Source organism: Ceratotherium simum, chromosome 25 (genome assembly GCF_057802395.1).
Source record: "Ceratotherium simum simum isolate JZ-2026a chromosome 25, ASM5780239v1, whole genome shotgun sequence".
Classification (NCBI taxonomy): Eukaryota; Metazoa; Chordata; class Mammalia; order Perissodactyla; family Rhinocerotidae; genus Ceratotherium; species Ceratotherium simum.
The window spans coordinates 10,969,115-10,993,512 of NC_141924.1; the positions used below are offsets into that span (position 1 = coordinate 10,969,115).

General features: G+C 59.2%; 1 protein-coding gene across 3 annotated transcripts in view; it reads right to left on the reverse strand.

Annotated features, from left to right (window-relative positions):
- Window positions 1-611: 611 nt before the first annotated feature.
- The window catches only part of SYNGR1 (synaptogyrin 1), a 28,371-nt gene continuing 4,584 nt past the window's right edge, over window positions 612-24,398 (reverse strand). The window contains exons 2-4 of one of the 3 annotated variants that reach the window (XM_087448905.1): window positions 10,867-11,104; window positions 9,371-9,516; window positions 612-4,664 (exon numbers count right to left, since the gene is read on the reverse strand). In XM_087448905.1, coding sequence (XP_087305031.1) covers window positions 4,443-4,664; window positions 9,371-9,516; window positions 10,867-11,104 — 606 coding nt within the window. In that variant the 3' untranslated portion in view covers window positions 612-4,442. Of the gene's footprint in view, window positions 4,665-7,149; window positions 7,895-9,370; window positions 9,517-10,866; window positions 11,105-24,398 lie in introns of those variants that run through there. The other 2 variants (XM_087448906.1, XM_087448907.1) reach the window with 2 other exon arrangements.

Sequence of the window (24,398 nt, forward strand, 5' to 3'; positions counted from 1 at the left end):
TTTGCTGGCATGTTGGTTTACCGCCCGTCTCCCCTGCTGGAAGACCGTCCCTGCAAGGGCAGGGGCCATCTACCTCGTTCATGGTTGAACTCGTAGGGCCCAGGGCAGCGTCTGGCACTTTATAGGGTCTGGATAAATATTGTGCCAGCTCAGGGCCACTAACTTTAAAAACAGCATCCTGCAGGGGCCAGCCCCATGGCGTAGCACTTATGTGCACATGCTCCACTCCTGGCGGCCCAGGTTCGGAACCCAGGTGCGCACAGATGCCCCGCTTGTCAGGCCACGCTGGGGTGGCGTCCCATATAAAGTGGAGGGAGATGGGCACAGATGTTAGCCCAGAGCCAGTCTTCCTCAGCAAAAAGGAGGATTGGCACGGATGTTAGCTCAGGGCTGATCTTCCTCACACACACACACAAATAAAATAAAACAGCATCCTGCAAACATACGTGTGCATAAGAGCACGGGAATGGTCTGGAAGGAATGAGGCCGAGCTCCTAATCTTGCTTGCCTCTGGGGGTTGGGGAAGGGACCAGGATGGGGAATGGTCACAGGGTGTGTGCATGTGTATGCCCATGTGCGTGCATGCACACATGCAAAGTTGGAGGGTGTCAGCTTCAGCTGTAATGATTTCACTTTCTACTGAACAATAATGAACAAATAAAGCGTGTCCCAGGTCAGGGGAGACAGGGAGGATGGGCAATCCCAAGCCACACTCATGAGGAACAAAAAAAAACCACCACGACACGCTGCACGCTGCAACCAGCTGGTGGGTTTTGAATTTTTCCTTTATTACTGTGTCACCAGAAGTCACCACCTTTACTTGGTTCATCACAAATGGACAGATGTCATAAAGGAGGGTGCCACAGGGCCACTGGATTCACTCTTGAGAGACTTAACCAGGTGGTGGGGAGTTCAGAGTGGGGGCCCAAGGTGGGGACCACCATTCACTGCACACACGCACACACACCGATATATTTGTGGAGCCTTATATTATACATCTTACATATAGAAAATATATATATTTATACTATACACAGGCAGTAACGCTGCGGGAGGGGCCAGGGCACCCACACCAGGGCTGTGGGCACAGGGGACGGGGAGTGTCACGGCAAGGGGCAGCGCTGGGAGATGGCTGGACCAGCCTACCCTCCCACAAACTCTTAGGAGGGGTGCTCCTCCTTCATGCTCCTTAGAGAATCAAAGGGGTCTCAGGCCAAGGTTGGGGGGCCCCCAAGGGGTCACAAGTGGGGGTTCTCGGTTACATGGGGAAAGCCTGGGACCCCTAAGAGTCTCTGAAGGTCAAGAATCACCAGGGAAGGTGGGAGTGGGGAGCGGATGCCAGGCCCCTGGGAGTTAGTCCCTCAACTGTCACACCCCAGGTGGACCAGGAGCCGCACCCGGACGGCGTGTGACTGCGCAGGATGAGTGTCAACTCAGAGGCAGGAAACCTGGATTCCAACCTCTAGCTCTGTGCTTGACTTGGGTCAGTCGCTGCCTTCCTGGCCCAGACTCCGCCGTCTCTAAGGGTCCCTGCAGCTCTAAACTCCTGTGCAATCCAGTTCTCCTGGGCCCTCTCTTGTGCTTGATGGGAGGAGGGAGCCAAAACTCTGCAAGGTCAGACTGCAGGGGACCCTTGTCCAAGGGAAGGCTTGGAAGCAAGGGAGAGACAGAGGGGGGCAGCAGGGAAGGAAAAGGGGACACCGCTGGCCTGTGAGCACAGGCTCTAAGCTTGGGGCCCCCAGGGGCTGTCCTCAGCCAACAGAAGGAGCAGGGCTTCCCCGCCAGCCTCCCAGCAGGGAAGTCAGGGGCCCTGGGTCCCACCCAAATCCTGCCCTCCAGCATCCCTAGCCCTTTCTCACCACCATGGGCCGGCCCCTGCCAGCGCCCAGCCTGATGGTGGGGTTGTGTCTGGGCTGTACCTCAACGAGTGAGGAATGCGGAGTGAGATGAGTCAGCACCCCCTGCTCTTGGCAGAGGTCTTGTAAACTTTCCCAGGCTGGGGCGGCAGGGGGCGTCTGTAATCAACACCCAGGGATTGTGTGAAGCTTAAATGGTACCCTGCCCTCCAGCCCAGCATCACTAGGCAGGGGTCAGTGCCCAGGGAGCACAGGTGGGCAGTGCCCTAGGGCCTCCAGTGCCCATCAGCAGGGGGGTTTTTGGTGGGGAATGGGCGAGAGGGAGGACTTCTCACAGCTTCCTGCCTGGACACAGAACATTGCTCCGCCAGAAACACGCCCACACCTTCACCTGCTTCAAAAACCTCTGGTCCTGCACAGGTTCCACTGCTCAGCCTGGTGGACACCACGACCCCATCCTGTCCCCACTTGGGCCACCTGGGGGGAAGAACCATAGACAGAGCCCCTTCCCCAGAAGTGGAAAATTGAAGTCAGCAACAACCAGCTGTTGTCGCTGTCTGGGGTCCCCCCATCACTGCTGCCCCTGGGAGGACCTGCACAGACTTGGTTCAGATCTGTGCTCTACTGCTAACTCATGCTCCGAGCCTCAGTTTGCCCTTCTGTTAAGTGGGGACAACAATGCTACTTCTCTGCCTAGGAAGTTCCTTCTCCTTCCCTTGTTACCAGGCTAGTTCCTGCCCATCCTCAGGGCCCCTCCTAGGGGAGCCGCAGCCCGTCGTGCACTTGTCCTGTGCTTCGCCCCCGTAAGGGACCCTGGGTCCAGTTGTTGCTTTAGTGCTCGTCTCTGATGGACTGTCAGCTCCCCCAGCACAGGGACCTCACCACACAGGTACACCCTAATTGCTGAATCAACCGGCAAGTGAGTGAATATGACTGGCCCCTTAGGGCTCTTGTGGGGGCATGGGGTGCTGGTAGTGGGCACACCCCGCAGGTGCCAACCCACAATCCCCCTGCCCTGCTCCCTGAGGCACCAGCTGGTGGGCGTTGGGCCCCAGGCCTCCCCACACCTCTCTCTACCCTCCAGGCCTCTCTGTCCTTAAGGCTCAGTGAAGAGCCCATCTTGTGCAAGAGTCCCTCCTTGCCCCCCACAACCCTCCTTGTGCCTTTGGGGACACCTGCTACCCTTTCCCCTACAGCCAGTGGCCTCTACCATGCCCCAGAGGCTCTCACTGCTCATCTTGGGGGCAGTGTGTCCCACGGTAGCAGCTCACAGGCTGCCCTTGCTGGGCCCAGAGTCCCTGTCCCCTCTACTCTGCCTCGTACAGGGAGATTGGCCCCTCGGCAGGCCTACTGGAAGGCCAGGGGAAGGACCCTCCATGCCCTTGGTTGTTCCATCCCCTGAACCCCTGGCTGACGCAGGCTGAGGGAAAGATGACACAGTGTCCCAGATCAGTTCTGTTTCCTGGGAGGTCACAAGGGCAGGGAATCGGGGCACCTGCTGGGTGGCTGGGGCAAGAGCCCCAGGCAGCCAGCCCAGCTCTGCCACTCACTCACTGTGACTTTGGGCCAGTCACTCCCCCTTCTGGGCCTCCTCCTCCACCCTGCCCTGGGCAAGGACCTAGTGAGCCCCTCCTAAAGGCAGGGACAGTGGTCAGTCCTTCGGGAGGCCACAGGCGGGGCACTGGAGCTCCCGGTGGGACAGGCGCAGAACCCGGGAAACACGTGAGTGAGGCGAGCCTCTTGGCTCTCCCAGCCTGGGAGGAGGCCAGGGGAGGGGCCGCTGGGGATGTGAGGAGAAGGGCCTGGAGGCAGAGCTGCCCTGCTGGGGGGACAGCCGGGGCAGAACAGGCCCCTGGCTTGCAGCAGAATCAGGGTGTCTCATGGGCTAAGGTCCCCAGGGCCTCCCAGAGGGACGGTAGCACTGAGCGGTGCAGCCCCAGGCTCAGAGACAGGGAGGCAGGAGGACGGGGGACAGAGGGTGGTCTGCAGTCAGGCGGCCTGGGCTTGGCCCCACCTCCACCACTGGCCGCCTGAGTGACCTTGGGTGAGTGACCTTGACCTCTCCAGGCCTCAGTTTCCTCAACCATAGAATGGAGACAGCCCCAACACTCCTGCAGGGCTGCTGTGCCACTCCAGCAGGGGACAGCCCCCAGTGTCCTGTGGGGGTTCACACTCACCCTGCAGCCAAACCTTCCCGGCATCATCCCCCTCCATCTTTCCCACCACCCCCAGCTCTGGTACCAACAGGGCCTCCTCCACATCCTGACTTCTCCCTTTCCAGGGACCATTTCTCTTTCACCACCCAAGCCGAGCACAGGCCTGGCACACAGTAAGCGCTCAATGAATGCTCAATGACACAGTGAATGAATGCAAACCCCCCAGGCCCCTGCTGGACACAATTGCACACACATGTTGACCCCCCACCACCTTACTGCCCCATCCCACCCCGAGCTGCCCTGGACCTCTGTGGAACCCGGAGGCTGATGAGGTGCTGGGCAGGGCAGCCAGGGAGGGAGCAGGGGGCTAGGTATGGAGGGAGGGGGCAGGGGCGGCTGGGGCAGGCGGGGGGCAGGCGGTCACTGCGGCTCAGTAGCCCTGCGACTGGTAGCCCTGGGGCTCGGCATCGAAGGCGTTGGCCGGCTGCTGGTAGGTGCCGCCCATGCCGGCGGGGTCAGGCCCGGCGCTGGGCTCCACGTAGGGGGCGTAAGGCATGCTGGAGTCCTGGCTGGGGTCCATGTAGTCCTGGGAGAAGAGGGCCGAGTCGGCGCCAATCTGGTACCGCTGGAAGGCCAGCATAGCCTGGCCCGCCTGGGGACGGGGGCCGGTGGGAACAAGGACAGGCGGGAGGGGATGGTTAGGGGAGAGACAGACAAGAGCACCGGGTTAGTGGTGGTTAGTTCAGGACACAGGCAACAGAAGGTTAAATATCCTCAAAGCACCAAAGATGAAACCAAGCTTGACGGAGGAAGGCAGGCCATCCCTGCAGCCAGCCCTCAAGGGGCCCAGAACCACACTGTCTAGCCAGAAAGAACTTCAGAAGTCACCTGCCCCATGTCCCCCAGTCCCAGAGGTCACTCTGCGCCACCAAAAATTCAGGTCTCTACTGTGGAGTGTTAACATGGCCCAAAGGCCCACAACATCCTTCTCAAACTGTGTTCTCAGGGGTGTCACGTGGAATGGGGAAAAAAAGTTTCTTGGGACAGAGAACTGTTGGCATCTCCTAAAGGCTGTTCTGTCTCTCTTGCAGCTAGGCGTAGCCATATGACTAAGTTGTGGCCAAGGGGCACCCCACATTCTTTGTCCCACCCTTTGACCTGATGCCTGGAATGCAGATGTGATAGCTGGAGCTCCAGCTGCCATACTGGACCACAAGATCCATGAGCCAAATTGTAGGGATGGAAGAGGTCTGGGTCACTAAAGACCTCTGGAGCCACTATGCCAGCCCTGGACTGTCTTTCCACACTTGGACTTCATTTAGTATACAGGAGGTTCCTGTTTATTTATTTTATTTTTTTTTCCCCCCAAAGCCCCAGTGGATAGTTGTGTGTCGTAGCTGCACATCCTTCTAGTTGCTGTATGTGGGACTCGGCCTCAGGATGAACGGAGAAGTGGTGCCTCGATGCGCACCCGGGATCCGAACCCGGGCCGCCAGCATCGCAGCGCGCGCACTTAACCACCAAGCCACAGGGCCGGCCCTTGGACTTCATTTAAACCACTGTTACGCATGATTTCTGTCATTTGCTGCTGAACCTAATTCTAACTGAAACACTTGGTCAAACAAGTTTGGGAAACTGAGTTAATCAGAGTGAAACAAGTTTCAGGATCAGAGGACTTGTCAGAGCCTTGACTATTTAATGTGTGCTGGGATCCCCAAGGGGAAACTATGGCAAACAACACTTGCCAACCTTATCTGACCACTGAAGCCCTTTCTTCACAGGATCCAGTTGGCAAAGACTTGTCTACAGCATACATGCCTAGGTGGGAAACTTTCTCGGTAAAAGCAATCACATTGTTATCAAGGACAATGACACTGACCACACCAAGCTAGAGAATAAATTAAATCTGTCATTAAAAAAACAGTTTATAGGTTTATATTGAAAACCTTGTCCAGAGATCTTTCCAGCCCAGGTAATCTGCCTGGGATGGAAAAATGCTAAGAGCCAGACCTGAACACGGGGGTCCCGCCCCTTCCCAGGCCAGAGCCCTCCGTATCTCCTTCCCTTTGGTCAGCCCCCTGACAAGGCACTAAGTCAACCAGGAACCCAAAAGGGCCACCGGGTAGACTCAGGAAGCAAAGTGTGCTTGGCGTTTTATTCCCGAAAGTTCCAGAAGCTCAGTGACTAGGCATTAACTTTTGATTTGTGTCACTGGAGAAAGCTCTGAGGGGCAGCCCTTCCTGGGAAGTGGATGTTACAAGCAAAGTGCCAGGGGCCTGGGAACGGCAGACCAGGCCAAGGGGAGCTAGACTGGGGAAACCAGGTGAGGTACTCTTGTATTTTCCACTCTGTGGGTACGAGGTCCTGGCTGCCGGGGGCTCAGACACAGGAGCTTGGAGAAGCAGGAGCTGAGAAGCCCCCCTAGGGTAGAGGCCAGGTCTTCAGCACCCTGGAGCAATCGGCAAGCCCACTAGAGCGCACAGGGAATGAATGAGCGAGTCCCCGAGATGAACACCTACAGACCTGGTTCTCCCGGAGCTCCCTGGCTCCACTGTCCAGGCTGGCTTCCTGCGCGGAGGCAGAGGGCTGGTGCAGATGACCTCTGCAGACCCTTCCAGGGAGAGGCCTCTGGCTACAGGCACCTAGTGCTCTCTGTGGTCACTCCTCTGCCCCCACTGAGCCAAGGCCTCCCTTAGCCATCCAGTTCAAGGGGCCACAAGACAGGAGCAAGGAAGAGGCGTGGGCACCTGCTGGATGGGGGTGCGGAAGCGAGGCTGGGAGTTCTGCTCAGAACCCAGGGACCTGGTGGTCTGCCTGACCCTGCTTCTTCAGAGCAGGTACACTCTCTGCAGCCTCCTCACTGTGCAGCAGGCAGTCTGCACTTGTATGCCTCTGGTGTCAGGATGCTCACTCTCTGTGTGCTTTGCTCTGGGGGCCATTTGTGCTCCATTACCTGCTCAACTCCTGCAGAGTGGAGGGATCAGTGGGTTCCTGCCCAGGCAGCTGAGGCCCCAAGGAGGGAACCCGTGTAGGACCAGACGGCAAAGTCCTTTGCAAGAATAAGGACTCATCACATGTGAATCATCCCCAAAGCAGAGATTATGGAGGTGCCCCCGACTCCTTGGAGAACGAGTGAATGAATCAAAGAAGAAAGAGCCTCCATTTATTGAGCATCTCTGTGCCAAGCCCCGTGCCAGCCTCTGTTTCATCCACACAACAGCCCTGAGAGGTTGGCCCATGATCACTCCTCAGTCCAGGGAAGTGACTGAGGCTCAGAGAGGGGCAGGGATCTGCCAGGGTCACACAACACACGAGAGTAGATCCGGGCCAGGAGTCCTCTAATGTCCTCAGCCAGGCCCCCCTTGGCAGCCAGCCTCCATGGGGACTGTAAGCTCAGGACAGGCTCTCACTGTCCACAGCTCCGCACCCTGGCAGCCCACGTATGCAGCCACCTCCAACCCTCTAGCAGCCCGTGGCAGCCCATTTGGGGGAGATTTCCATTTGTCTGTCTTCCCCTCCCCAGCCTGCGGGCTCCTGGGGCCAGGGACCCTGTCTGATTCATCACCAGGCACAAGACAGCTGCTCAATAAATGTTTACTAAATGGATGGACACATGAGGAATAAACAGAGGAGGCAGCAAATGACTAAGGGCGCATCTTAACTGGCCTCTCAGGCCGGCCTTCTGCTGCCCCGCGTGCTCTGGCACCCTGGCTCTTCCAGGCCCCAGGCTGCCCCACAGCCTCCCACCGGGCCTGACACGGGGCTCCCTGCTCTGGAAGCCGGGCAGGCCTACGGCTGGGCCGAGGCGGGAAAGAGCGTGCTGTACTCCTCCTGGAAGGTAAGGTCCTTGAATCTCCGCACGGCCAGGGCTGCAGTCAGGCTCTGCCAGGAGAGAGCACGGGTGAGGCCAGCGGGCAGGAGCCGGGAAGGGCAAAGGGCCAGCAGGGAGGCTGGCTTCAGCGGCCGTGGGCACCTGTCAGTCAGACCTTCAGACCCGCCCCCAAAAGTCCTGCTGTCCAATCACCTGCTCCTCCTCTGTGAGCCCCACTCCCATCTCAGCCCTGGCTGCTCCCAAACTCCTCCCTGCAGGGCTGGGTAGGCCCCCCACTGCGGGGCACCTGCTCTGGTCTGAGATCCCTGGGGTCACCTGGTTCTTCCTGCCCAGCTTTGAGGCCACGGAGAGCTGGAGTGACCACAACTGGCCTGCTGGGGCCTAAACCATAGGTCTCCTCCTCCCAACTCTAGCTCCCAATATTGTAGGGGGTGGGGGGCAGGGTTCCCAGGAGAAAATGGATATCCAGGGACCCTCAAAAGGAGAAAGAAGTTGCCCCAGGACAGGCCCAGGAGGGTGGGGGACAGGGAAGGCTGGCTGCCTGTATACAGCCCCGGCGTCTCCCCCCTGCAGAAGGCTGGGCCCAGGACTGTGGAGGGCCTGGAGGGGAGGGGGCTGCAGGTAGGGAGGGGAGAACCTTTGGGATGGGGGCACTGAGCCGATGTGACCCCAGATATCTGCAGGAGGGAGATGAGCAAAGAAGAAATACATTGAGATGACCTGGAACTAGCGGGAAAGAGGGGCAGCCTTGCCGTCATGCTGGTGGGTACTTGAGACCACTGGGTCCAGAGCCCACAAAGGGGTCCCCTCTGGCCAGGCGTGCCCGGACACATGCTTTCTTTGACCCATACAATATATATTTTTTAATTTGAATACATTGCTAACACATACAGATAGATTTCTGGCTTCTCTGGAAAAATAGGAAGACCTGGCCTCTGTGGGTGCCCATTCCTGCTTCAGAACAGGGGCTGAGGAGACGGTGTCCTTTTAGGACGGGCATGAACGTGCCCCCCGCCCACTCCTGCCTTCTCACGTCCTGCCTGCCCTGTGGGCATCTGAGTTTGTGACTGCCCCCCCGCAAATCCAATCTCCGATTTTACAGATGGGAAGACAGAGGCCCGGAAAATTAGAGGCAGCCCCAAGACGTGACCCAGGCCTGGGCTCCTTCCCAGCCTCAGAACCTTGCAGCCTTATCTTCCCATCTAGGCCTCAGCTTTCTTGTTTGTAAAAGAGGGAAATAAATACTGACCACCCAACTACCGGAGTGGTTGGGAGGGGGTCCCAGAGCACAGGAAGGGTGCTCTGCACCTAAGCGAGGGTCTGCCATCACCACGTGACTGTCCTCGCTGGCAATCGGCTACAGTCTCCTTCCTTGGGGAGCAGCCTGCCGTGAGCGTGGAGGAGGGAAGCGGGGGGACGAGTGCACTCCAGGAAGCAGAATGGAGTCCCTGGCGGTGCTGAGAAGGCTGCCAGCCAGAGAGCCTGGCTGGGCAGGTGAGTGTGGGCTGGGCGGGCGGTGTACTCACCCACGTGAAGATGGAAAAGAAGGAGAAGGCGATGGCGGCCCGGGCCGCGTCCGTCCCTTCGTTCAGTGGGTTGTCCTTAGGCTTGGAGACCTGCCACTGGTTGGCCAGGTAGCAGAAGCCCACGAACCAGAGGAAGGCCCAGACGGCTGGGGTGTCCACCAGGGCCAGGCAGAACGGGCCACGCACGGGGAGGAAATGGGAAACCGAGGACCAGGGAGAGGTTCGAGAGCACGTCTCCCATGCTCCCCCACCCCCAACAGGAGAGGCGGGGGGGGGGGCAAGCGGGAGCACAGGGAAGGTGAGGCGAGAACAGAGAGGTTGTGCAGAGGCAGAGCAGAAGAGAGACCAGGGAAAGGAGCCAGCCAGGCCGAGCAGAGAGCAAGGCCGGGAGCAGATCCGGGGAGAGCCAGGGGCAGTGATGGGGAGGGAAGGAGGGGGAGACGGAGAGAAAAGAAAAGTCAGTTCAGCCTAGGCCGGCATTTCTCTAACCTCAGTCGAACACAGATTTCCCAGCGGAACCCCTGGGTGACCCCTGGCCCACCCCTGAGGCCTGCAGCAATCTGGGAGGAGCACCGGCCCGACCCCCCGCCCGACCATGGGGCAGGATGAGGGGAGGCTGGGGCGAGGCTGGCGGCTCAACCAGGTGGGCTGAGCCTCGCCCTCTGATGAGTTTGCAGCCTCACAATGCCCCGAGGTTAGTGAGGGGCCCTCTGAGAGCCGAGGTCTGGGGGTTTAGGAGTGGAAGACTTGTGGCAACAAGATCTTCTGTGGGTGCCCAGGGGCAGGAGCTGCTCAGGATAAAGTGCGTGTGTGCCTGGGGGAGTCTAGAGCCTGGCCCCTCCCAGAGGCAGTGCTGGGGAACCCCGGGGCTCCCTGGAACACAGTTTGAGAACTATTAATTTCCTTCCAGTTCCTTCAAGTCTAAGGGATCCCAGGCCTCACTGCTGGGCTCATCCTGAGAGTCCCACGCCTGGACCTGGGGGGAGGTCCCAACTAGAGACCTGAGACCACGGCCTCAGGCCAGGGAGGCCAAAGCCTCACTGACCCCCAACCAATCAGATTCTCAGAACTTGTGGGGACGCAGGTCAGGGTACCTCTCCCAGGGCCGTTTCTGAAGGGCAAGGGCAGGGGGTCGCGTCAGCTCCCCAGCTCCAGTCCTGAGCCTCCCCGGGTCTGGCTGGCGTTCCCAGGGCACCAGCTGTGCCGGGGCCTTCAGCCCCCCTTGTTTAGTTCTCGTGGGGCCCCACCAGAGAGGTGGCCTGGAAGAGGCCACTGAGAAAAGAGACGACTCCTCCGGAGGCCGCGCTCCCCTCCCCGCAGGAGCTGTGGGCTGTTCTGGGGTCTCAGGCCAGCCCCAGTCCCACCCCTCCCTGTTGTCAGCCACGTGGCCCCAAGTCTGTCCCCTCGCCCGCCTGCACCTCGTGAGGACAAAGGGGCCGTGGCGGGGACAGCGCTCTGCAGACTGCCGTGCGGGGTGCCCACGGGGCGGGGCTCACCCGAGACACCGACGTCCGACAGCACAGCCTTCTTGCGGTCCTTCACGCTGCTGATCTGCGGAAAGTACACGTCCAGGGCCAGGTAGAGCAGGCAGGTGAGGAAGGCGAGCACGCCCACCACCACGCCGTAGCTGCAGGCGTTGGGGTTGCGGTTGTAGATGCAGAACTCCTCGCCCTCCGAGGGGCTGTTGAGGTAGCCCTCGTTCACGATGGAGCCGAACACCACGATGGAGAACAACTGGGGGGGGAGGGGCAGGGGCAGAGAGGGTGCGCGTGAGACCCGGCCCCCACGCAGTACCAGCCCTGGAGGAGGGGGTGCTGCCAACACCCCCTCGGCTTACTGCCTGCCCCTCTGTGAGCCCTCTTCACTCCAAACAGCCACAAGGCTGGTGTTAAGCAGGCATTTCAGAGGGGAGGCCCAGAGAGGGTGAGCAACTTGCTTAAGGTCACACAGCACAGGAGGGAATAATCACTTCTTTCCTCAGCTGCAGGCACTGAGGGCTCTTTGACCATAGATTTGGCCCTAACCTCCTCTCCTCCCCTCCAGCCAGCCAGGTCCTGAGAGGTCTTCCTGGGTCCTGACACCAAGGTTCCCCTAGGACCGGACGCAGCCTCCCAGAACAAGTGGTCTCATGCCCTCCTGGGAGGAGAACCTGCCAAGGCCCCACCTCCCAGCTGACTCTTCCAGATGCTGGCACCTGCCCAGCCCCATCTGGTGCTCCCGGCCCCTCTGCGGAGCCATGGGCTGCTGAGGTTTCAAGCTCCGTCCTGGGTCCGACCCTTCCCTGTTGCCCGGGCCCTGGCAAGTGGAAGGAGTGACGAATGAAAGAATAACTCCAGTCCAATCCTGCCAGTGACAGGGCAACCTGCATGACCCACGTGCGTGAGACGCGGCACCTCATTTAACCCCCACAACCTTTGCGACAGTCTCTTTCAGCTGGGGAGGCAGCCAGCCGAGACGGCCCCCCGTGACCCCACCTCCTGGCATTCACGCCCTGTGCCATCTCTGTTCTCTTGACTGTGGGCTGGGCCCAGGGATTTGCTTCTAACAGAATAAGGCAAAAAGTGACAGGATGTCACTTCTGCGAGGAGGTTACGGGGACTCTGGCTTCCCTCTTGCTCGCCCTCTCCTCCCCCTCTCGTTAGCTGGCTCTGATGGAAGTGGCGGCCACGCTGTGAGCTGCCACAAGGAACCGAGTCCGCCAGCATCACGTAGGTGAGCTTGAAAATGATTCCACCCTCAGCCTTCAGAGGAGACCGCAGCCCTGGCTGACGCTGCAACAGCAACCTGAGAGAACCGAGGCGGCAGCAACCAGCTAAGCAGATTCCTGTCCCGCAGGAACTGCGAGGTAACAAATGTTTGTTGTTTAAGCCTCTACCTTCAGGGGTACTTTGTTACGCAGCAGTAGCTGACTGACACACTCAGTATCATCTACATTTGCAGATGAGACAGTGAAGGTGCAAGCTTTGGTTAACATGCCCAGAGTCACACAACTGGGGAGTGGCAGAGCAGGCTTCAACCCAGGAGCCCCGCCTCTGAAGCTCATGCTTTCTGCTCCTGCCTCACCTCCCTGAAACTGTGTGAGGCTGAGGAGGCTCAGCCCTGATGGACGCACGGACACACACACACACACACACACACGCATGCAGCAGAGCCTCGGGTGTGGCCTGCAGTGAGCCTGAGAGGAAGGCCAGAGGGGATTTTTATTGTCCATTTTCCACTTCTCTTTGTTTTCCAATTTTCTACAATAGAAACTATAATTTCAATACAAGCCACGCACATTTCCACCCTCACCTAACGCCCAGGGTTGGTGTGGGAAAAAACATGAGAAATGTTACTTTATCTGATCTTTTTACAAGGTCTACACTTGACACAGGTTTTATAATGTGCTGGATATATTAGTGTAGTAATAATATATATGGAACAAATAAGTCCACATTTAATGGGAGGATTGATTCAAAAATGTTTCCTGAGGAAGTGCATGATCGAAAGTCTGGAGATCATCGGCTCACGATACTGTGTTAAGAAGGATTCTAGGGGCCGGCCCGGTGGCGCAGTGGTTAAGTGCGTGCGCTCTGCTTTGGCAGCCTGAGGTTCGCAGGTTTGGATCCCAGGCGTGCACTACTCACCACTTGTCAAGCCATGCTATGGCGGCATCCCATATAAAGTAGAGGAGGATGGGCATGGATGTTAGCCCAGGGCCAGTCTTCCTCAGCAAAAAGAGGAGGATTAGCAACGGATGTTAGCTCAGGGCTGGTCTTGCTCACAAAAAAAAAAAAAAAAGAAGAAGGACTCTGACCCAAATACCCATCCCAGATGAACAGAGAAACAAGTTGTGGCATATCCATACAATGGAATATTATTCAGCCATAAAAAGGAACAAATTCTGATATGTGCTACAACTGGATGAACCTTAAAACACGTGAAAAAAGAAGTTAAAGAAAAACACTAGTGAAAGGAGCCAGACACAAAAGGTCAATATTATATTCCTCTTATATACTACATCTGAAATAGACAAAATACAGACAGAAAGCAGACTGGAGGTTACCACGGGATGGGGGAGGGGAGAACGGGGAGTGATTACTTAACAGGCATGGAGTGTTTTTACGGGGTGATGAAAAAGTTTTGAAACCAGAGAGAGGTGGTGGTTGCCCAACACTGTGAATGCGCACTAAATGCCACTGAACTGTATGCTTTAAGATGGTTTATTATATGTTATGTGAATTTTTCTGCAATTAGAAAGAAAGAAAAAAAGGATGGTGGGGCCGTGTCCTGGTGCAGCCATGGGCAGAAGCGGCCCGTGAGCCATAAGGCTGCTGATCTGGGAATGTACACAGAACCACATCCACAGACCCAAACAGGCCTGCCGGCTCACGGCCCTGCCCCGTCACAGGTCCTGCATCTTCACAATCGCCCCGAGAAGCAGAGGCAAATGGTACCCACTTGATGAACAGAGGAGGAGAACTGAGGCTCGGAAAGGGGGTGACGCTGTTGCCAGCAGCACGAGCTGAACTTGAACCCGGCTCTCCTGTCTCTCAGCCCCGTGCTCTTTTCCACCCGACCACGCTGACCCGCAGCCTCAGGAGGCGGGCCCTGAAGAAGGGGTGCTATTTCCAGAGATGGGGGATCAGCAGGGACAAGGGCGTGCAGGCCAGGAAAGCATCAGGCGGTGTTACTGGAGTGCCAAGTCTGGTGCCCCGGGGCACTGGAGGGGAGTGACAGGAAGTCCTGACCTCACAGCAATTGTCAAAGGGACCCCTGGGCTACTGACACGGTCCAGACACGCAAGGCAGATACTGGACACTGGAGACAAAGGCAGGCTCTGACAGCCAGCTGCCTGGGCCGTGCACTGCACAACTCCAGGGACCGCCATTCACACAGCCCCTGGGACCTGTGCACCGAGACCAGTCCAAGGTTCCTACCAGAAAACTGCCAAGTCGGAAATCTGAGGCCCTGTCCCAGTGTCACCAGATGCCACCGATCCAGCAGAATGCAAAAGCCTCTTGATTAGGGAGAGACTTCAGACACTGAGGAATCACAAAGACCTGCTGGATCCAAATCCCTGGCCTGATGCTCATGCTGTGTGGCCTCAGGCAAGTGACTTAACCTCTCTGAGCCTCCGACTGGTCCTCTGTAAAAATCAGCCTTCCCTGCAGGGCTGATGGGAGAAGTACACGAAGTGCCCAGTGCAGAGCAGGAGCGTAGTGAGGGTGAACTCCCCTCTCCTGAGGCCCCGGGACAGAGGGAGAGGCCAGGAAGGCTCCTGGGCAGCACCTCCTGACAGACAACGCTCCCTGGGGCTGAAGAGACACCGCTGCTGCCGGAGGTGGGAACAAGGGTGGACCTGCTTCCACAAGCAGGCCTGGAGGAGGCAGGAGGGGAAGCAGGCCGCGCAAGTCCGGGCATTGGGGACAGCAGAGGAGGAACCATCAGGACGGGGCCTCTTAGGGGAGGGAAGCAGGGAGTCCTCGGACAGGACTGTGCTGGAAGCGACGTGTTCCCCAGGAGGGTGAGGAGCAAGATGAAAACACCCTCTGAGGGACGGGGACCGCAGGCAGAGCGAGGGAGGAGGCTGCACGCCAGCTCCCTGCTGCTGCAGCCGCCTCTCCATCCCACGGCGCCCGCAGACACGCCCGGGCCAGGCATTCACCACAGGACAACGGCTTCTGCGCCTGGCACTGTGCGGGAGGCGGGTCCAGGGGTACCACGGCCGTCCGTGCCAGCCCTGCTGCGGGCAGCTGTCGGGAGGGGCGGGAGTGCGGGCAAGAGTCGGGTCAGATTACCTGGGCTTGCTGAATCCCGGCTTGGCCACTTGTCCAGCGGGGGGACCTTGAGCCAGCGACCTACCCTCTCTGAGCCTCAGTTCCCTCATCTGTGAAGTGGGACAAGGGCGCCTGGTGGTCTCCCTGACGTCTTGCGGGGAGTGAATGCGGTCGTGCGTGCAGGGAGCAGAGGACGTGGAGTAGCACCCAGAAAGGCCAGACCGACGCTGAACAAGCGGAGCAGACGATTAAGGCAATGACGGACGCTGGCAGAGGCTGGGGGGAGGCGGCGGTGGTCAGGGAAGGGGGCCCTGAGCAGTGAGTTTCGAGCTGAGACGGGAAGGAGCCAGCCCTGCGAAGATCAGGGGGAAGCGTGTTTTGGGCAGAAGAACAGAAAAGGCAAAGGCCGAAGGTGGAGAAGGAGGTGGTGGCTGGGGCAGTGACCAGGGAGCTGGGGCTGGAGAGTACGGGGGAGGGGGAGGGGGCGGGAGGGGGACAGGGCCTGGGGGGCCGCAGCGAGGACACGGGATTGACATGCAGTGAGAGGTCACGGGGGGTGACGAGATCTGGCTCTGTGGACCACGGTCCGCACCCTGCAGCACGGAGGTTCCCCACGGCCTTGTGGGTGCACTCCGAGCTTCTAGGGCTGGTGGCCCAGGCCGTGCAGGGACCGGCCCCGCCCACCTGGGCCTCCCCACCACCACCCGCGTCCCCACCTTCTCACCCCGCCCCGTTCACTGTTTCCTCTCTGGAAGACTGTTCCACCACGCCGAGGTCCTGAGCTGGAACTAACTCTTCTGCTCATGTCCGGGGGAGGTGGGGCGAGCTGCCAGGGGCCCCTCCGCTAGGCATGTGCCGTCCAGGGAGCTGACCTCTCTGCACCCACAGGGCCCACTGCGTCCGGGGCCTGGGAGGCCTCATGGCAGGGGCCAGAGAACCGGGGTTCGCCATCGGTTGTTCATTCACTCAACATGGTTTCCTGAGCCCCTGGTATGTGCCAGGCCCTGTGCCAGAGGCTGTGGAGGCAGCAAGGCCCCTGCTCTCACTGAGGGAGATAACAGTAAGCCGACAAATTTGTGCCCAAGTCCTGACAAGTGTCCTGAGAAAGCATAAAGCAGGGAGGGAGGAGACAGACTGGGTGACCTGGAGGGGGCGGGGCTCTGATGAAGCGACCTTTGAGCAGCAGCCCGAGTGCAGCGAGGCACAGCCCTGCAGATATCTGGGAGGGAGGTTCCAGGGAGAAGAAACCACAAGTGCAAAGGTCCTGGGGCCTGAATAAGCTCAGTGTGTTGAGGAGGCATGGGCAGGCCAGTGTGGCCGGAGCAGAGTGAGGGAGGTGAGGTCACTGAGGTAGGAAGGGGCTGGCCCCAGGGCCTTGAGGGGCAGGGTGAGTTCAGGAGCCACTTCATGTGATGGAGAGAAAGGACTGTAGGGGCACAGGGAAAGCAGGGAGACCAGCTGGGGGCCACGCAGGGCCCAGGTGAGGGGTGAGGGAGCTGGCGCGGCGCAGCAGCGGTGATGGTGAGAAGGGGTGGGGTGCTGGATATAGTCTGAAGGTGAGGCCCCCAGAATATGTGACACATCTGTGGGGAGTGAGAGGAAGAGAGAGCAGGAGGGCAGGGAGCTGTGTGCGGGGGTTGGCGTGAAGATAATCAGAACAGGGGCCTGCACGCCAGGTCCCCTGCCGGCCACAGGGCTGGGCCAGGACAGGCAGCCTCCCCTGGACCAGGCCTGAGAGTCTACAGATGGAGAAACTGAGGCTCGGGGAAGGGAAGAAACGTTGCCAAGGATACACAACCCGTCCCTTGGGTCTCCCGAACTCCCCCAGGACCCTCTGAGCCCTGGGTTAACATCTCCATTTAGCTGCCGTCTCCCCACCCGGGTGGGAGGGAGCCCCCAGGAGCAGGGCACGGCTCAGTTTCTCTCCCTCAGTAGCTCAGAGTCCGAGGGAGGAGGGAGGGGGACCCACTCAGGACCAGCTGCGTGGCTGAACCACACGCTCTGACCTCCACGAGGTCCGGTCCTCATTCTCATTTCACAGCCGCGTCCGGGACCCGCCCGGTCATGCAGCAGGTTTGGGGTGGATCCAGACTCAACGCCGAGTCTCTGAACCCAAAGCTGCTGCTCCAAGTCAGGCGGTCCCCGGGGTGACTCACCAAGGCCGGATCTGCAGGGACAGCGAGGGGCACACAGCAGCCACCGGAGAACCGGAAATTAAACCAGAATGAACTTCGACGCTGGCCAGAGGCAGAGGCACGGGGAAGACTCGCCTAACAAGCGGATCTGTGCTGGGGACGGTGACGGGGGACAGGTCTGCAGAGGCAGGTTCAGCGCCCAAAACAGGAGGGGATGGAGGGCAGCCTCCGGGAGGACCCAGGGAGGCACTGGTCCTCAGCAGGCACAGGAAAAGCAAACTCTCCCTCGCGCTAAAGAAAATACTAAAAAAAATAAAAATAAAAATGGGGCCGGCCCAGTGGTGTAGTGGTTAAGTTCACGCGCTCCACTTCGGCCCGGGGTTCGTGGGTTCCATCCCAGCCCGGACCTACGCACCGCTCATCAAACCACGCTGTGGAAGGTGTCCCACATACAAAATAGAGGAAGATGGGCATGGATGTTAGCCCAGGGCCAATCTTCCTCAGCAAAAACAGGAAGATTGGCAACAGATGTTAGCTCAGGGCTAATTTTCCTCACCAAAAAAAAAAAAAAAAAAAAGAAAGAAAATGCTAAAAAGAAAGCACCAAGGTAAACGGGCCGAGGTTCTTGTTTTTTTCCACCATTTTTATGATCCAATCCTAGTCTTTTTAAAAAGGGATTCCAGATGGCACTTGGAACAGAGCTGTGTCAAACTCAGGAAAACACATCGGAAGGAATCTCAGAATCTTGGAATTTTAGGATCTTGGGCTAGTGGATTCAGTGATGCACAGAAACGGAGACCTCAGAACTGCCAGACCCGCTCTGGCCCCCCTTCTCCTCCCCCATCCCACTCAGCCATCCCAGAGGGCCGTGGCTGGCACAGACACAGTCTGCTTGATAATTTTGCACCAGCTGTTCCTACCTCCCAGAATGCCCTTCCCCACCTTTTCCATCTTTCAAATAGGAGCAAACTCCTTCTAACCCTTCAAAACCCTGCTGGGAGGTGGCGATTCCCGGCTGCCTTCTGGGACACCCTCCTTCCCAGTCACTCTCCCCCACCCGGACCCTGCACACACTCTGCTTGGGGCTCATTTATGGGTTTGTCTCCCCACGAGACCCTGAGCCAGCCCGCAGCCTCCATGAGGACCCTGCATGGATTGGGAGCATTTAATGAAAATCATCTCATTTAATCCTCATCAAAACCTCTAAAGAAAAAATAAACTTGAAAACACCGTCCCCTAGGGCAAGGCTTCCTTAGCCCATTTCACAGAGGAGGCTGAGGCTCAAAGAGGCCTGTAGCAGGTAAGCAGGGCACGGGGCCTCCTGCCCACCTGTCCCCCTCCAGCCCATTCCAGAATGTGAGCCAGACCCCTACCTTCAGCTGCCTCCCCATGGAGGAGCGAATTCCAGATCCCAGACTCTAGGACCAGCATGACACCCAGGAGGGACACCTGCGGTCCCGAGCCGCGTCACCACCCACAGAGCAGGAGGACCCGGGCCCACTTTACTCCACATCTGCACACAGAGCTAGCAGGCTGCGCCTGGGCCACTGCCAGGCACGAGGCTGACCTGGCTCCAGGAGAGCCAGGCCCAGCCAGCCCGAAGGGCAGAGGTCACTGCTGTCCGCCGGGAAGCTCCCAGAGGCCTGGCTTTAAACCTCTCTAGGCACGTGCCGAGTTTCCCCCAGGTAAGCTGCAGAGAGACGAGTCTGGAGCCCGCGGCCTCTGGTCCCGCCAGCTCCACATGGCACCTGTACAGTGTCTCTCACCTGTACAGGGACATCTGCTCCCAAGCTAGGTGCGCCGGTCCCTGCCCCACTCTGCAGGCGGCCAGCTGACTGCTCGCTGACTCTCCACTTTGTAGTCTTGGCCGCTGCTCACTCCTAGGCTGCAGCTCAGAACAGCCTCCCCTTCGGCCTCCTCGACTCCTCCAAGCCGGCTCCAGGCGGCAGCCAGGGGCGCTCCCCAACCCCAACTCTCACAGGCCCTTCCCAGGCGGAGGGTCAAGTCCAGCCCCTAGGCCAGCTCTGTCCCCCTATTTGGGCCGCTGGTCTCACCTCCGGGCTCTCCCAGCCCCCAGTGGCCTCCAGCGTCCCCATCCATCCGAGCTCTGGCTCCCACCTTGGGCTTGGCCTCAAACCCGCTCCAATCTGGCAGTGGGGCCTAGTTCTCCATCCTTCCCTAAATAACTCAAATCACTCCCCGTCCCCCAGGCTGTTCCCGGCCACTGCCGCCTCTTGCCAGGCGATGACAGCAGCGTCCCAGTCCCTGTATGTCCACTCCCACCCCCTGCACAGCAGCTGCTGTGGTCTCTTTAAACCTGTCAGATCACGTCACCCCCTGCTCCATCCCCCACCCTCCGACACCCCACAGTGAAGTCCCCTCAACCCCCACAACCCCCAGGGCTCCTGCCTTCCTCTCAGACACACTTCCCACCACTCTTCTCGCTCCCTCCCAAGCTCATTCCTGCCTCAGGGCCTTTGCACTTGGCTGTTCCCTAGATATCCCCAGATCCTGGCTGGCTCCCACTGGTTCCTTCTCAACATCCAAATCTCAGTGAAAGATACCTCCTCAGAGAAGTCCTCTAGACGTGACTCCCAGATCTATAATATTCTCCAATACCTCCATTTATTTTCTTGATAACATCATTATAGAATATTTTTCCTACTTATTCTTTACTTGTTGGGTGTATGCCTCACTCCCAGACCCAGAGGGAGGGTCAGGAAAGGCTTCAAGGGGAGCGAACAGCAGGCCTGATAGATGGGTAGAGACACAGACAGCACGGGAGTCAAGAGAAAAGACTATTCCCTCCTCAGCATCCCTGGCTTGCACTCTCCCCACTTGCACACCTCTGACCACGGGGAGCTCACTCCCTAACAAGGGGGCTGCTGAGTCTTCTTCCTCACCACAAGCTGAACCCGCCTTCCTGCCAGTGTCCCCGCCCAAGTCCTCCATCCTGCCTCCTGGGCCCAGGGAAAGGCTGAGCAAAGAAAGGGGCAGCCATGCTTCTGAGGGATGAGTCAGGCTGTGAAGGGCCCCCCTTCATGGGAACGGGGCCCTGCCTCCCCCAGGGTCATGTGAGGAAAACGGCCGAAGCCACCGCAGGGCGCGTGACGGGCAGTGGGCAGCCACCCAGCTTCCTGAAGAGCCCCGCAGGGCCGAGGCAGCGTGGGTGGGTCTCCGGGGTCCCTCCTCTCCTCCCCTGCCTGGCACTATGTCCTGCAGCCTTGGAAGTGACCTGCTGGGGATCAGCCGTAATCTTCCTGCAAGCTGTCCGTGCGCGTTCTCGGGGGCGGGGAAGGCGCTCTGTTGGGCAGGGGCCTGGGCGAGCGGACCTCTGTCCCCAAGGTGCTGAGACTGGGCCCCGGGGATCTGCAAGACCCCCCTTCCCTCCCCACTGTCCCCATCCTCACCCTCCTGCGGCTGCAAAACCACAAGGGGGCTGGGGGCCTCGTCAGAAAGGGGGAAACTGAGACCCAGAGAGGGGCCAGGGCTCACACTCGGTGACAGAGTATCCGGATGTCCACCCCCTAACCTTCTACACCCCAAGTCCTTCTTCCCCCAGGTTCTGCCACCTCTGCCCTTTCTGAGGCGGGGAGAGGGGTGGTGGTGAGCAATGCCACCCCTAGAACAAGTGCACAACGGCCCCATGAGGGAGGCACTGCTGTCCCCATTTTACAGATGGGGAAACTGAGGCTCTGTGAGGTCCCTCAACTGGTAAGAGGGTGGAGTTAACCACCCAGTTCTGTTGGCTCTTCTCTGTCCTCCAGCCCTACATGCCTGAGAGTGATCACTGTTTCTCTCCCTCCGTGGAAATTCCAGGCCTTCGGAGAGATAATCTTGTCCCAGGCCCTGCCTCACCTTCTAGAAAAGAAAGACAAAAAGAGGGGAAAACCCTTTGCTTTGAGAATTCTTCAGCCATTCACAAAGAGCACAAGGGAAGCGGGGAGGAGAAAGCAGCTTGGGGGGAACCCTGGAAGGCTTCAAGGGGGAGGTGATGATTGAGTTGGGCCTTGAGGCTGGGTGGGAGACCTGAATGGGGATGGTGGGTGGAAGGAGGAGGGCAGAGCAGTGTCATTTCCCACCTCGTTCACGCACATGTGGAACCCTCACAAGATGCCAGGCACCTTCTAGAACTGGGGATACAACAGTGATGTAACAGACGCGGTCCCCACTCCCTAGAGCCTACAGCCTACAAGGGTGGCAGCCTCCCATCGCTGCTCTGCAGCACCTCTCGGCCTTTCCCATGCGGTTCCTTCTGCCTGGAACTCCTTCCTCCTTCTCCGCTGGGGGCCCTCCCTCTCATCTCAACTCCACTGTCCCCTCCCTGTCCCTGACCTGAGTGAGGGCCCCTCACTCTGGGTCTCCTCTCACCTCCCTATTTTAACTAGCGTCTCCACCACATTTCCCTCCTAGGCTGTGAGCCCTCGACAAAGAGCAGGCACCCAGCACGTGCTCGACGTGGCAATGAAACAGACGACGACACGGTGTCCCCGTCCTGCGGCTGTGGGACCCAGCGGGAGGACAGATAAACCCCTCACTGCCTGCTCGATGCGGCTGAGAGAGCCACTGACAACCATCGGCCACGGGACTTGGCAACGTGAAGGTCACGGATGATGGAGAGGTCGGGGAGGAAGCCTGAGCTGGGAGCATGTGAGAGAAAACCAGAGAAACACTGGAGACGGCGACCACAGACGCATCTCCTGAGGGACCAGAGGAACAGGTGAGGGGATGGAAATGACGCCCGTGCACATCTGTAAGCTCACGGGAAAGCGCCAGAGTGGAGGTGAACCCGGGGACGGAGGAGGGGGAGGCGGAGGGGGAGACAGGGAACGTGGCTGGATCTGAGTCCCTGAGTAGCTGAGAGGGTGGGGTCTAGTGGCCGCAGTGAGGCTGGCCTGGGCCACCAGACAGGAGGGAGCCCAGGGGAGGGGGCCGAGGGTGGACGTAAGCAGAGCTGTGCCAGGTGAGTGCAGCGACAGAAGGCTGGAGCTGGGAGCAGCTGGGTGAGACCGCTGGGGAGCCCAGGCTGGGGACAGGGACGGGAGGACCAGGGTGAGGGCCCGCACACAGCGGGACAGTCAACAGCTCAGAGGTTCCAGCCCCGAGGACCCCTGGAATGGGGGTAGGTGAGGGGCAGAGCTGGAGAGACAGGAGAGGTGGGGAGAGGCGGCCGTCTGAGTGTGTGCAGCTACTGGAAAGAACGGCCGGGCCCGGGGCAGACCCGGCGAGAGTGGCTGAGGCAGGTGAGGACGCGACTGTGGGAGGAGGGGAGGCCCAGAAGTGGAGGCCAGGTGTGAGAAGGACCATGGGAGTGGGCACTACAAGGACCAGGAAGGAAGGCCGGAGTGCGGCTGGAGAGAGCAGGTGCCCGGCCAGGGTCAGCATCTTCTGCTGGCCTACAATGAGAGGAGTAGCTGATCCAGGGCTGGCATGAGATTCAAAGCTGGGGGAGAATGGGCTGGAAGCAGCCCCAGGAGCTGGAGGCCCCTGCCCCACCTCCACGCCCAGCTGAGGGAGGGGATGAGGGAAAGAAGAGCCCCACTAAGGGGCTGCCGGGGTAGCAGGGTCCTGGGGGAGGCCAGGTTACTGTGCAATTTACAATTAGGGATGTTCAGAGACACGGGCCATGTCCTCTCACTCCCAGGACCGTGAGTTATTTGAGGAGCCCCGGCTTGTTGGCGTTCCTGGATGATCGAGTTCTAAACAGTCTGGGTCTGACAGCCTGGTGCTGTCCCAGCCAAACAGCCACCCCTGCCCCGCAGTCCCCTGTACCCCACACTTTCCTCCCCGGCAGAGGGGAGCTGAGCAAAATCCCATCCCCAGAAGGGAAGGCTCCTCCAGAAACAAGGGGCGTGAGCCGCCCAGCCCGGTTCCAGCTGACACTGCTCTGCTCACGTGCATGGACCCGGGGCCCAGGTTCCCCCACTGCAGATCCCCAAAAAGCCTTGGGGGGCAGTGGTTCTTGATCACATCTTTAAAGACCGACCAGTCCAAAAGTTCCCAGCCTACAATCCACTAGGAGCATGAGTGGGGTTCTCTGAGGGTGGAAAGGTTGGGAACCACTAGTCCAATCTGACTATGCTTTTCCCATTTGACAGATGGGGAAACTGAGGCCCAGAGAGAGTGGCATCTTGCTCAAGTCAGGGTCGGAGTCAGTGCAGAATGACGCCTCTGGGCCCAGGCACTTCCCAGCGCCCTGCCTGCCTCTCCTCCCACCAGACAGCTGGTTCTTCAGGTCTGGGCGCCAAGGGTGGCTCCCGTGCCAGCTCTGCCATCTGCCTCTCCCTTTCCTCCCTCCTTCTCCTGGTTATTCCTCCTCCCCGCCCTTCCTGCCCCAGCCTTTGTTCTTTCTCCCCAGGCTCAGGCCTGCTGAACAGCTTTGCACAGCGGGCCGTGTGGGACTCCCCGTGTGGCTAGGGACTCCCCAAATGAAGCAGGAAGCAGGGGCCCCATCCTCGAAGTCAGCGTAGGCTACGATCCCGGCAACTCCAGCTAACCTCTCCGGGCCTCAGCTTCTCACCTAAAGTGGGGCAACAAAACCCACTTGACGGGGACGCCACGTGCCTAGGAGGGGCGGATTGTACCATGGGCCCTTTACACGTCCATTTGCACAAACCTTCACATGTGCCCCAAACCCAGGCACTCCAACCTCATGTTACAGATGAGGTCACGGAGACTCAGAGAGGCCTGGGATTTTCCCAGGTCCCGCGCTGGTGCTCCTGCTCTCGATCCAAACCCCGGGCTCTCCCAGTCTCCCCAAACTCCCACTGTACACGAGGCAATGCCCAAGACACGCGGCAGAAACCTATCAGCCAACATCTCCCGAAGACCTCCTGTGCCTGACCCTACCCTAGACCCGAGAGAGACGGACCAGCGGAGGGTCAGCCATGGGCAGGCGAAGAGGCGAGGAAGATTCCAGCACTGTCAGTGATAAATGCCAAAGGAGCACTGGACCTGCCTGCATGGACCTAGCTCCCTAAATAAGTGACGGGGCCGTGCCTGGTGCTGGGAGAGGACAGGCTGGAGGAGACCACACACTTCCTGCCAGGACACCTGCCCCCAGAGCCCTCTTCAAGCCACGCGTCCACATGGCAGCCACAGGGAGCTTCTGAAACATGCCTCTTCTCTGCTTAG